This window comes from Ylistrum balloti, unplaced genomic scaffold (assembly GCF_031769215.1).
Source record: "Ylistrum balloti isolate Yb309-2 unplaced genomic scaffold, AGI_CSIRO_Ybal_v1 Utg371398, whole genome shotgun sequence".
Lineage (NCBI taxonomy): Eukaryota > Metazoa > Mollusca > Bivalvia > Pectinida > Pectinidae > Ylistrum > Ylistrum balloti.
In genome coordinates, this window is record NW_026782736.1 from 73,304 (window position 1) to 87,142 (window position 13,839).

At 33.3% G+C, this 13,839-nt stretch overlaps 1 protein-coding gene across 1 annotated transcript in view; it reads left to right on the forward strand.

Moving 5' to 3' along the window:
• The window catches only part of LOC132562353 (glycerol-3-phosphate dehydrogenase, mitochondrial-like), a 29,773-nt gene that overhangs the window by 1,995 nt on the left and 13,939 nt on the right, over window positions 1-13,839 (forward strand). The window contains exons 5-14 of the mRNA XM_060227092.1: window positions 626-789; window positions 1,866-2,027; window positions 2,563-2,707; window positions 3,459-3,544; window positions 4,180-4,287; window positions 5,142-5,276; window positions 6,538-6,716; window positions 7,318-7,449; window positions 8,135-8,293; window positions 12,411-12,596. Coding sequence (XP_060083075.1) covers window positions 626-789; window positions 1,866-2,027; window positions 2,563-2,707; window positions 3,459-3,544; window positions 4,180-4,287; window positions 5,142-5,276; window positions 6,538-6,716; window positions 7,318-7,449; window positions 8,135-8,293; window positions 12,411-12,596 — 1,456 coding nt within the window. The remainder of the gene's footprint in view (window positions 1-625; window positions 790-1,865; window positions 2,028-2,562; window positions 2,708-3,458; window positions 3,545-4,179; window positions 4,288-5,141; window positions 5,277-6,537; window positions 6,717-7,317; window positions 7,450-8,134; window positions 8,294-12,410; window positions 12,597-13,839) is intronic.

Below are 13,839 nucleotides of genomic sequence, written 5' to 3' on the forward strand. Positions count from 1 at the left end.
TGTTATAGTATTTATTTTCAGATTCTGCTTTTCAATAACAAAAAAAAAAAAGCTAAAATTAAATATTATGATCTTCGTGCAAAATGGTTTTTAATTTACACTTAGCAGAATTTAATATTATACACAGAAATTTTTGTAGAATTTTTTTTTCGGGTAAACTCACAACAAAAATTTTAATGAGTCCCAATACTAGAGGATATTGTACGTTCTCAAAATCAAGTCCCAACTGGAGAAGCATGAGTCCAAGAATCAAATTACTGATTCCCAAAAATCCGTGATACTGTGCTGGAATATTATGTACATAAAAATGGTCAAGTTTGATCAGTTTGTATATTGTCTGTGCCTACATCTGTAATTACATTGTGTACAACATACTCCAAAACAGATGTTGTTCATATTCTGACCATAGCATCACTCCATCATTGTCTACACCTGATTAGATTTTGATGGTCATTGGTCAAGGTTAAAGGTCACCATAGACCATACATTTTAGACCAAAAGGAGAAATAAGCATAAGGGAGTAGGGGATGTATATGTGAGTCCTTGTTCACTTTATTTTCATATCAATATATTAGCTATAGACCTGTATCTGTAGTCAATGCTAACCAATGATTTTCTCTTTAAGATACTGGCAAATTCCTTACTTCTGGCTCGGTATAAAGGCTTATGATTTCGTGGCTGGGAAACAGAATTTGAAATCAAGTTATTACCTTGGACGGAAGAAGGCACTGGAGATTTTTCCCATGTTAAAGAAAGACAAGCTGCGGGGAGCGTTGGTGTACTATGATGGTAGGTTCTATCAGGAAAAACACTTTTTTTGCTTTAATAGATAACAGACAAACCTTGCTAATCTGTACTTTTTATTTTCTTGAAATAAAATGTATGAATTGCCATGTAATAAATTTCTCAAAAATCAGTATTTGCACTCACATTTATTTTTGATATTTTTGTACCTCCATGTTTTGGAAACAGATTTTAGAAACAGAAGGATTTTTTTTAGAGCTTTTTGTGGCTGATAATTGGCCCCATTCCCACTTGAAGGTTTTGCTTAGTTAAAGGAATTTTTTAGAATTTACTTTTTACATCAGAAAATTTCCTTTCCAATTCAACAAATTTCTTCCCAAAATAAGTAAAAAATTCCCCATCCAAGATCAGTATAAAAAAAGCCATGTACAGTAACAGGAGATTTCACATTACAGGATTATGTCATAAAAACATTAGACATGGTGACAAAGTTTGTTTATTCCTAATTATTGTTAATTGTCTTAATGTACATCAACTTTATATATCAGACTGTATGTCTCTGTACAGAGATAAAAATTTAATATTTCACAAAAGAAGTTAATCTATCCAGAGTATATTCAATGTATTGGTGATATTTTTTAACAGACAGGATGAAGTTAGATGATCTGGGGCATTTTGTCTTCCTTTTTTATGATGTTTATTGTATCACAGTTGTAACTTGCTACCAGAAGAAAGAGTGACGTGAAAACCTCTTGTCTTCCTTGTCATTGGTGGCTTCATTTTCCACACAATTTTTTATTGCCGACAGACCTTTCACGATGCAGCGTTGATCATTTCACTGGCTGTGGGTAATTGTTAGAATGGGGATCAAACTGGAGTATCTTAGGAACATCTGATAGTGTTTTTTATTTAGATTTTGTCATCATGAGGTTAACTCACTGAGAATGACTTACATGTTCTATAACTGCTTTTTTCAGATGTTGAGCTGATCTACAGATTCTAGCACCACAAAAATTTCTTTCATTATGAAAATAAACATTGGAAACTTTTATGAAAAATTGAGCTATTGCATCAAGATGTTCAGTCTTGATAAATACTATATATATTACAATGTTTTCTAGGTCAGCATGATGACGCACGGATGAATGTGAGTCTTGCAATCACAGCTGTTAGACTGGGTGGCAGTGTAACAAATTATGTGGAGGTCTTAGAAATCCTGAAAACTCCAAACAATGAAGGGCAGGAAGTGGTCTGTGGGGCTAGAGTTCGAGACAGAATGACAGGTAAATCAACATATTGGTTTATACAGTGTTTGCCTTCCAGTAACCCATGTGGACCAACACATGTACTCAAACTTTTGCTCAAATTTTACATATTGTCAATTTTTTACATTTTGATCAGTTGTTTTTTTTTATGGATGTTTAGAACACTTTTTTTCAAAAAATACTTGTACATGTGTTTTAGTGAAAGCTTTATCAGCACCATTGCAATATTGAAAGTGAAAAGAGTGTTGAAGTGATATGACAACTATCATGTGTTGTAGACAGTTATCTTTACATCATAGCAAGCATGTAGTAGATAGGAGATCTGTATTTATTTTCCAAACATGATAGTGTTGCTTACATTAGAAACTATAAAGTTCATGGAAGGATAAGCATTACTAATTTTATCAATTTGTCAACATATTCTGCCTACCTTTTAAAAATTCATAGCAGAATGCAATTTGTGAAATTGTCTGTGTGAATGCTTACCTCCCCTTGATCATTGTTTCCTGGAGAATACAGGTTAAAGTTACCTCCCTTTGAACCTTGCTTTCAGGAGAGGAATGGAATGTTAAGGCTAAGTGTGTGATAAACGCTACTGGACCATACACAGATCGTATCCGTACAATGGCTAACCCTGCGGAGAAAAAGATCTGCCAGCCGAGTCAGGGTGTACATGTTGTGCTGCCTGATTACTACAGGTTAGACTACATCAGTGTAATACTTTCAAGTTGAAATTCTGCTTCAGACTGGCTAGCTTTAAAGTTTAGATTTAGATTTTTATATCTTTGTCTCAGACTAGAATTCACGTTTGGATTTAGATGTTAAAGCTATGTCTCAGACTAGAAATGAAGTTTTGATTTATAATTTTATATCTTTGTCTCAGACTAGAATTCATGTTTGGATTTGGATGTTAAAGCTATGTCTCAGACTAGAAATGAAGTTTTGATTTATAATTTTATATCTTTGTCTCAGACTAGAATTCATGTTTGGATTTGGATGTTAAAGCTGTGTCAGACTAGAAATGAAGATTTGATTTATAATTTTATATCTTTGTCCCAGACTAGGAATAAAGTTGGGATTTAGATTTTGAAATTTTGATGTAGACTTGCTTTAAAGATTTTCAATTTTTGTCCCATTCAGAGTTCTGGATTGAGATTTCAACTGTTAGACTGTGGTCAAAGCATGAATGTAGACCTTAAATATTTGTTGTAGATTTGGAGTAAACTTTGAATTTTGTCCATAAATATTTTCCTTAGACTTTGGTTGAAGTTCTGATTTAGATCTCAAAACTTTCTTTTCGCTTTGGTTAATGTCTTGTTTTTCTTCAAACTTTGGTTATAGTTCAAAACAAATTTTAGACTTTCATATAATTCTTGGTGCCTTTACTGTATCCCTCTGCCTTTTAAGTAATTCTTGATAATCATGATTAATTATCAAGTTAATTTACAGCCCTACTTCCATGGGACTGCTTGATCCTGCCACCAGTGATGGTAGAATCATATTTTTTCTACCTTGGCAAAAAGTAACCATTGCAGGTAAGTAGCTGTACATGAAATACTTTTCTTTTTAAGTTCCTTACATCACACATTTTAATATTCTTTATTTCATTACTCTGAGTTTATAATAAAGAAAAAATACTTGTTTCAGTTTTTGTTAAAGAATATTTCTTCGACAGAAGCTGGATTTTATAACTATCTTTACTGAAGAAATACTGTCTTTTTGATTACTGTTATAAGGCAATGAGATTCTTTATTATCTCTTGTCTACAATAATTCTTTTGTCCTGATACAAATCCAATCTTTTGACACTGTTATATAATTTTTCCTGTTAACATTCTTTGTCTATTGATACTAGATTGTGTATACATGTGTAACTTTGGAAATTTAAGTAATTTAACAAGATGGTCAATTTGAATAATTACACATTTAAACTGTCATCATTTTTTCTCGAAAGAACTGATAATATTTTTATCAAATTTGAACTGTTTCCTTTTTCATACTTATTAAGTATTCTAAATTTTTAAAATAATCAAATTCGAAGACCTAATGGCTGTCCGTCGACAATCAGAATTTTAGTTGTTGTATTAATCAGTTTCAAGTTGAAAAATAAAATTATCTTCCAAGATTTCTATCCCTGATGAAAATGTGTCATTTGTTGTGTAATTATCCAGGAACAACTGATGAAGCTTGTGAGGTGACAGACTTTCCATCTCCAACTGAAAAAGAAATCCAATTCATTCTCAGTGAAATCCGTCACTACTTGGATCCTGACGTAGAAAGTATGTGTCACTGACCTTTTAAAAGATACGTAGCTGTGTCCTTGGTGATATATCGATGCTCTAATTTTCTTGTTGATTTCTACTTTAGTTTTGTATATTTATTTTTGTAATTGACACTAGAAATTTTGATATGTTAATTATCATCCTATGTAGATAATGATAGTCTCTATTGTGTGCTTTGTGATATAGTGTTATGAATGAAAGACTCCTGTGAAATGTCACTATATCTCACACTCGGCTGGGATTTTGTGTTTTAAGATATATCTACAAAATAAAGAATGGTTGGATATACCGAGTACTGTCCTTATGCTAATCTTTATCAAATTTATAAGGTTTTCATTTCAGAATCTTAAGAGAATAAACGTTGGAATATTGTATTTAGCAAGTGATATATGAATATATGTGAAATATTAATTTGGTACCGACCACAATAGGCTGAATCTTGATGGTAGTTTTTACACAGGAAATGAGGATGATCTAGTTAATTTTTTTGTCTATAAAGTTTGGAAAAAATGAAAATTTAACTGAAATTTAATGAAGAAAAACTGTAAATGTAAAGATCAAATATTTATATTGTTCAGGTTATTTGTGGATTACTATAGCTGTTATGTGATGGACTTCACCAGTTATTCAATTTACTCGATTTTAGTTACAATTGTAGCTTTTCCCACATAACCTAATTACATTATGTGTATGTAAAACAAATAAAAGACAAAGAAAATTAATTTTTGAATATTGTGTAAAAATTTTGTGACATAGCACAGAAAAAACGTTGAATTAGAAAATTGTTCAGATCATCAAATTAAAACATTTTTTTCTGTAACCACAATATGTATCTGTAAAATATGTTTCAGTTCGTCGAGGTGATGTGTTGTCAGCCTGGTGTGGTATACGTCCCCTGGTGTCTGATCCAAATAAAGCAGATACGCAGTCAATAGCCAGAAACCACATCATAGAAGTAACACCAGATAATCTCATCACCATAGCAGGTATGTTTGATCATTGTTTATTATTGCTCAATGTCCTGTAAACAGCGACGATCATAGAAGTAATCTCATCACCATAGCAGGTATGTTTGATCATTGTTTATCAAAAAATAAAAGCAATAAAAAAATCAGACATCTTAACCACCCCACCACTGTTGTCGCTGTATATTTGATAATGGTGTACAATTCCACGCTAGGCCATAAATTCCAGTAGGTACCTGTTGTTAGGTATAGTCTGTACAATCAGGTATCCTGTGTAGGAAAGTCTACCTATAACGTATACATATAAAGATATCACTACGTGCAGTATAATGCGTTGTGTTCTTTTCTTACGATTATCAGATATGAAAGGAAATTTGTTTCCCCAATTTTCTGTTGTTTTTTTACGTCAGACTGAACAGAATTTACCATGTATTTGTAACTAACAAATGCTGTCATCACAAAACCTGTGTTATAGTTATGAATAAGCAAGAATATCGTAGTTCAGAATTCAGAATGTTATCATAATTGATAATTAACTGGATTTTGTGAATTAATTACGCCATATTGAAGTTGTGTGTTTCACTCCACATCGTAATAAAACATGAAATTTACATCTATATATTATCATCAAAAAGCACATTTCAGATTCTGAATTTTAACTGACTGTAAATGGGGCTTTGTTGATGAATTGAGCTACGATGACGTGTTTAGTTTAGTTGGGTGTTACAAAGCTTCATTTCTCTTGAAGTATTTTAGCTGTCACCATCAAATCTAGGATATATTTGTATCTACCGTATAGATTATCATCCCAACACTTATTTCACATTCTGATGTACATTTTACTGTTAATTGGATTTTATTAATTGATTTTTAGCATGCCTTGTTATGCTGTCTAACTTTGTGTCAAGTTTTTTGTCTGTCCAAGTATATAAGCTGTTTTAACCAGACCTGGAGTGTACTTACATCTATGTATGGCCACTCTAACACATACGTTGGATTCTTCATTTAACCAATAATTTACCATTAATTGGATCTTGTTTAATGATTGTGTTCACAAATGAGCAGATTTTTTCTCAAAAAACATTTTTTTTACTTAGTAATTTTGATGATATAGAGAAGTAGGGACAAGTGAGACATTATAATTTTTGTTGGAGGAGTGAGCACCCACTTTGTTGTTGTCAGATTAAACAATTATCTGTACTGTAATATAATATAGTTATAATAGAAATGAATGATTTATAAGAAATAAAAAAAAATGAAGGAAAATTCTGTGATTAAACAGGAGGCAAGTGGACAACATATCGCCATATGGCTGAGGAAACAGTCGATCGTGCCGTGACTGTGTGCAATCTGGAGCCCAAGACAAAATGCCGTACAAAAGGCTTGCTGCTAGATGGGGCACATGGGTATACCCCTACCTTCTTCATTAGGCTTGTCCAGGACTTCGGCTTAGAGAATGATGTATGTTTATATAATGGTATAATTATTTAGATAAATACATAACTGACAGAATTTTTTGATGGTTCATAAGTTAAAGCTGTCATTTTAAGTTTGAGAAGACTTTCTATCATGTTAATTAGGATTTATTGGAAACTTGAAAGGATACCATTTTTTGTTTAACTATTACCACAACATATATAAGTCATAAACAATTAATATTTTCTACTTCTTCTTGAAAACCCCTGAACAAATCTCAGTGTTGCCTAGATCATCCATTGCCAAAAAAAAGGGGAACCAAAATTGTAAATGATATGGTCACTGCCATCAGAGGTCTAAATGGTGGTGCTACTGACACCAATTTCATCTGAACTCCTAAGTATGGTAGAATCCCCAGGGGAAGGGGCACAACGTACTATAGTTATAGCAAAGTTACATTGAAGAATTATTTATTTGATTTCCATCTGAAATATTTTACACTTGGTTAGAATTATTAGTATAGTATGATAATTTGATACTATGCACATAGATCCTTGCTGACACCAATGGGGCTGATGGGTGGGGCTATTCTTTCCCTATAAGATTCTAACCAATTCACACATTATCTACTTAAATGTTACAACAGGTTGCGCAGCATCTTGCCAGTACCTACGGAGACAAAGCCTTCAAAGTGGCCAAGCTTGCCTCACTAACTGGAAAACGATGGCCTGTCGTTGGCAAACGTTTACACGAGGAATTTCCATACATAGAGGCAGAGGTTTGTATAAAGTTTGGTATTTTAGAAAAGGAAAAAACAAAATTATCCTGATTGGTAGTAGGATGGAAGGTCTGTTATTTAGAGAAAACCTATAAAAATTACCTGCCTAAATTTATTATAGTGTAATAGGTTTTTTCACTAGAGTCAAACTTTAGAATTTGGTATCAAAATCAGATACATAAATGTAGCATGTAATTAGATCTCTTTAAAAGCAGGAACTGAAATTCTATATCACAAATTTTACTCAATTAAAATTTGCCTATAAAAAAGTTTGTTTGGCAATCTTATAGTGAAAATGAGACATTAGCGGAAAAACGGGAAACAGTTTATAATTGTGAAATGGAAAATTGTGAGCAGTGATGGAAACCAAATATTGGGTTTAAGGCATTGATAGACTTTCTTTTAAACAAATTCACAATTTCCAAGCACCCAGTTGATTCACCCTGTCAAAACAATCATTACCATCATCATCACCATCATCATCATCATCATCGTCATCTGAAGTCTGCCACAGAGACACTACACGAGGATATAATTTCCTTGCTTGTACTGAAATTCTGTAGTTTGGTACATTTACTTGTTTTTAGAGAAACTCAGATACTTTCGTTTGTTGTGTAATAAGATGTAGTTCATCTGATAATATGAACATTTGTTAAAAGAGTGTTTTATTCTACTGATAATTTAGGTACGATATGCAGTGAAGGAATATGCTTGTCGAGCAATTGATGTGCTGGCACGGCGTACCCGCCTTACCTTTTGCAACGTACATGCTGCTGAGGAAGCCCTACCCAGAATCGTGGAGATCATGGCAGAAGAACTGAAATGGGACAAGAAAAAGCAGAAGGTGATAGGTCATGTCATGTGAACAGAGATCCATATACTTAGCCTGTACAAGCTTCTGTTTGGGGGAAACTTATTTGACTTAGTTTGTTTTCAGTAGGGAAGAAGCTGAAATACACATTTCAATTATTTGAGGATGAATTCAAGGTTGAACCAAAAAAACCTATCTATTTTAGTTAACTCACAGCAGTATTTATATGCAAAGGAATGTTTTTCTGAATTCTTTCATGATTGCAAATTTTAATATTCCAGTTAAGAAAATTCTTTAAATCAGGAATGCTTGTGAAACTCAGAATTGCCGTAAGTTAAGAAATATTAGTGAAACTCAGAAATTCCTTAAATAAAGGAATGCTGATGAGGGGGGTAATTTCCTTAAATAAAGGAATGGTAGTGAAAGTGGGAATTTTCATAAATAAAGGAATGCTGGTGAAAGTAGGAATTTCCTTAGATAAAGGAATGCTGGTGAAAGTGGGAATTTCCTTAAATAATGGAATTCTGGTGAAAGTGGGAATTTCTTTACATAAAGGAATGCTGGTGAAAGTGGGAATTTCTTTACATAAAGGAATGCTGGTGAAAGTGGGAATTTCCTTAGATAAAGGAATGCTGGTGAAAGTGAGAATTTCTTTACATAAGGGAATGCTGGTGAAAGTGGGAATTTCCTTACATAAAGGAATTCTGGTGAAAGTGGGAATTTCTTTACATAAAGGAATGCTGGTGAAAGTGGGAATTTCCTTGAATAAAGGAATGCTGGTGAAAGTGAGAATTTCCTTAGATAAAGGAATGCTGTTGAAAGTGGGAATTTCCGTACATAAAGAATTTTTGATCAAACTGAGGCCAATGCATCTTTAATATGCTTCACTTTATTATTACATTAATGATCATGAGATGAACAATGGCCATATGTTCCTAGTTTAGCCTTTAATACATAACAGACAGTAATAAATCACCAGAGTTTTTATCACTATTTCATCACATGATTTTACATTTCCTGTGCAGAGTATGCTTTATAGAGTGATCATTTGCATCCTTGATATTCGAGGGGTTATGATCAGTTCGCTCTCTGCACCCCTCGAACATATGTTATGGCAAAATTGAAGGCACTTGTGAAGTAATTTGATTGGTCTAGAGTGGGTTCCAGGAGAAAAATAACAACCAATCATATCCTGATATGGTCTTTGAATGAAGAATACAAAGGAGCGATACTGAACTTTACAACAAACAAGATGTCACACACAGAACCTTCAAATTAGCCATGAAATGTTACAGGAGTGCAGAGTGGTGTAGTGAAACGCCTGTAGTATCAAGGATGGATCAATTAATGTAAAGATGTAGAGGTAAATGCCTTTGGCGTTATAGCTTTATGTAAGAAGGAATTATTACAACATCAGTCTCTGATCAACAAACCATGACTATAAAAAGTAAGGGTATATTACAACATCAGTCTCAGATCAACCAACCATGACCATAAAAAGTCAGGGTATATTACAACATCAGCCCTGATCAACCAACCATGACCTTAAAAAGTAAGGGTATATTACAACATCAGCCCTGATCAACCAACCATGACTATAAAAAGTCAGGGTATATTACAACATCAGCCCTGATCAACCAACCATGACCTTATAAAGTAAGGGTATATTACAACATCAGCCCTGATCAACCAACCATGACTATAAAAAGTAAGGGAATATTACAACATCAGCCCTGATCAACCAACCATGACTATAAAAAGTAAGGGTATATTACAACATCAGCCCTGATCAACCAACCATGACTATAAAAAGTAAGGGAATATTACAACATCAGCCTCTGATCAACCAACCATGACCTTAAAAAGTAAGGGAATATTACAACATCAGCCCTGATCAACCATCCATGACTATAAAAAGTAAGGGAATATTACAACATCAGCCCTGATCAACCAACCATGACCATAAAAAGTCAGGGTATATTACAACATCAGCCCTGATCAACCATCCATGACTATAAAAAGTCAGGGTATATTACAACATCAGCCCTGATCAACCAACCATGACTATAAAAAGTAAGGGAATATTTACAACATCAGCCTCTGATCAACCAACCATGACCTTAAAAAGTAAGGGAATATTACAACATCAGTCTCTGATCAACCATCCATGACTATAAAAAGTAAGGGAATATTACAACATCAGCCCTGATCAACCATCCATGACTATAAAAAGTAAGGGTATATTACAACATCAGTCTCAGATCAACCAACCATGACCATAAAAAGTAAGGGAATATTACAACATCAGTCTCTGATCAACCATCCATGACTATAAAAAGTAAGGGAATATTACAACATCAGCCCTGATCAACCAACCATGACTATAAAAAGTAAGGGAATATTACAACATCAGCCCTGATCAACCAACCATGACTATAAAAAGTAAGGGAAAATTACAACATCAGCCCTGATCAACCAACCATGACTATAAAAAGTCAGGGTATATTACAACATCAGCCTCTGATCAACCAACCATGACTATAAAAAGTAAGGGAAAATTACAACATCAGCCCTGATGAACAAACCATGACCTTAGAAAGTAAGGGAATATTACAACATCAGCCCCTGATGAACAAACCATGACCTTAAAAAGTCTGGGAAAATTACAACATCAGCCCTGATCAACCAACCATGACCTTAAAAAGTAAGGGAAAATTACAACATCAGCCTCTGATCAACCAACCATGACCTTAAAAAGTAAGGCTATTAACCATTAGTTTAATTAAAAAGGAATTTCTGGATAATAAAAAGGTATGTTATGGTCAGACAGTTAAATAGGTTAGGGTATATCTAAATTACAACTAAATGACTATGTGATCAGCCATCTGTGTTAAATCTCATGGAAGACACTTCAAAACAGGAAGTCTTTTTGATAATCACTGGTCTCGTTTTATTTTCTTGTGACATTTTGTCAGATTGATGAATAAAGGATAAGAACAAAAAAATAAAATAATCCAAATTCATTATTGGTCAATATTTGTACCTCAGATTGATGGTGTAGATTCCTATGATATTTGTACCTCAGATTGATGGTGTAGATTCCTATGATATTTGTACCTCAGATTGATGGTGTAGATTCCTATATTTGTACCTCAGATTGATGGTGTAGATTCCTATGATATTTGTACCTCAGATTGATGGTGTAGATTCCTATATTTGTACCTCAGATTGATGGTGTAGATTCCTATGATATTTGTACCTCAGATTGATGGTGTAGATTCCTATGATATTTGTACCTCAGATTGATGGTGTAGATTCCTATGATATTTGTACCTCAGATTGATGGTGTAGATTCCTATATTTGTACCTCAGATTGATGGTGTAGATTCCTATGATATTTGTACCTCAGATTGATGGTGTAGATTCCTATGATATTTGTACCTCAGATTGATGGTGTAGATTCCTATATTTGTACCTCAGATTGATGGTGTAGATTCCTATGATATTTGTACCTCAGATTGATGGTGTAGATTCCTATGATATTTGTACCTCAGATTGATGGTGTAGATTCCTATGATATTTGTACCTGAGATTGATGGTGTAGATTCCTATGATATTTGTACCTGAGATTGATGGTGTAGATTCCTATGATATTTGTACCTGAGATTGATGGTGTAGATTCCTATGATATTTGTACCTCAGATTGATGGTGTAGATTCCTATGATATTTGTACCTGAGATTGATGGTGTAGATTCCTATGATATTTGTACCTCAGATTGATGGTGTAGATTCCTATGATATTTGTACCTCAGATTGATGGTGTAGATTCCTCTGATATTTGTACATCAGATACTGTGGAATCATTCACTGTTTGTGGTGGGTTTTTATCATCAATTTCATGGGTACTCTTAATCCAGGAATTCATATGTCCTTGAAATGTTGAAATTATAATGTATTGTATATTTGTCTATGAAATCATGTGTCAACAAATCAGCGATTAAAAAAAAAAAAAAATGAAACTTGAGCCTCATGAAAGTATGTGATCTTACAGTATTTTGTATTGAAATAAGGAACACATTTAACTTTACTGGACAATAATTTGAATTCATATTATTGTATACAGTGGTTCAATTTGTTTCCAATCTTCAGGAGGAAATAGAACATGCACGGACCTTCCTGAGAAGAGAGATGGGACTTGATCTAGGAACTGGAGCCAAAAATGTGCCTATTAATTTCACAAAAGATGAAATCAACTTGTATGTGAAGCGCTTCAAGAACCTAGACAGTGACCATAAAGGCTACATTACTGTTAACGACCTTCGTAAATACTTCAAGGTCAGTCTAGAAAAGATGATTAGGAGTTGATCAGCTTTTATACAAATTCTAGTGTTATGTTGGGTTGCCTGTGGAACAAGACTAGATGTAGGAATGAATTGCAAAGTTAGAGATTGTTTCAGGAGAGAGATCATGACTAACAACTTGTATTGATTTTAAGTTTGTTCTCTGCCTACATCTTCTACAGTTTTTACACCATTTAAGGAAGTATTTGGGGAGGGGGTCCTGTAGTATTACTCATATCTGCCAGTTCTGCCATTTTCTGTCTCGTCTCCTTACATCACATCACATTCTAGATTGAGAACTTCTCAACAGATTTGGTTTTAACTTAAGCCAAACTTAACTCAAACTATCATAACATAAAGTTATAAACCTTATAAGATTCTGGATTGTGTATGTGTGAAAATATTCTTTATTAGTTTTTTTCATTGAAAATTCAAGTGATCTCATCTTTTTGCTGCCACTACTGTAAAAATGTTTAATTTTGTAGGGGCTAATATTTTACATTTGTTTTTGGGCTATTTCACGGTGATTAGTTTGGTTATGCCTATACATTGGTATCATTTATAGCATAAATGTCCTTGCTTTTTGATTGATGTTAAACATTTGATGGGTATTTAATGTTAATGACCTCAAATATAGCCAGATTAAATTTCCCACAAATATTATCAACTAATGCAGTAGTTCAATAATACCAGCATGTCAATCACCTAACAGGCAAGTATGAAGGTACCTACTCAATGGTAGTGTCACTAACACTGAATCTTATGCTTCAATAGATAGTGTTGTTACTTTTACACTTTAAAGGTGCCCTTCAGATGTTGCTAGAGAAAGATTTATTTCATTATTCAGTTTTCTCTGTGGAAAATGAAAATTTTAAACATATAACGTCATCAAGTTTCAAACACGTCAGATATCACAGATTATTATGATGGTGGAGTATAGTCTGTTTATGAGAAGTAACAGTAATTGAGAATCATAGAGTATTTATGTGAAAAAAAATAATCCATCACTTCTGTTCGATGTTGACAGAAAAATTTCAACCCACTTAAATGTTTACACTATTTAGTGACAGTTGAGAGATTTTGTAAATCTTTGTGAGGTATTGGTTAAAGGATCTATTGTTGAAGTTATAGAAATGGATGTATTGTTGCAGTATTGTGTTAAGTCACAATGATTGATCTACCGTTGTATAATTGATTAATCTATCCAAACATGCCACATTTACAAACAAATTTATACC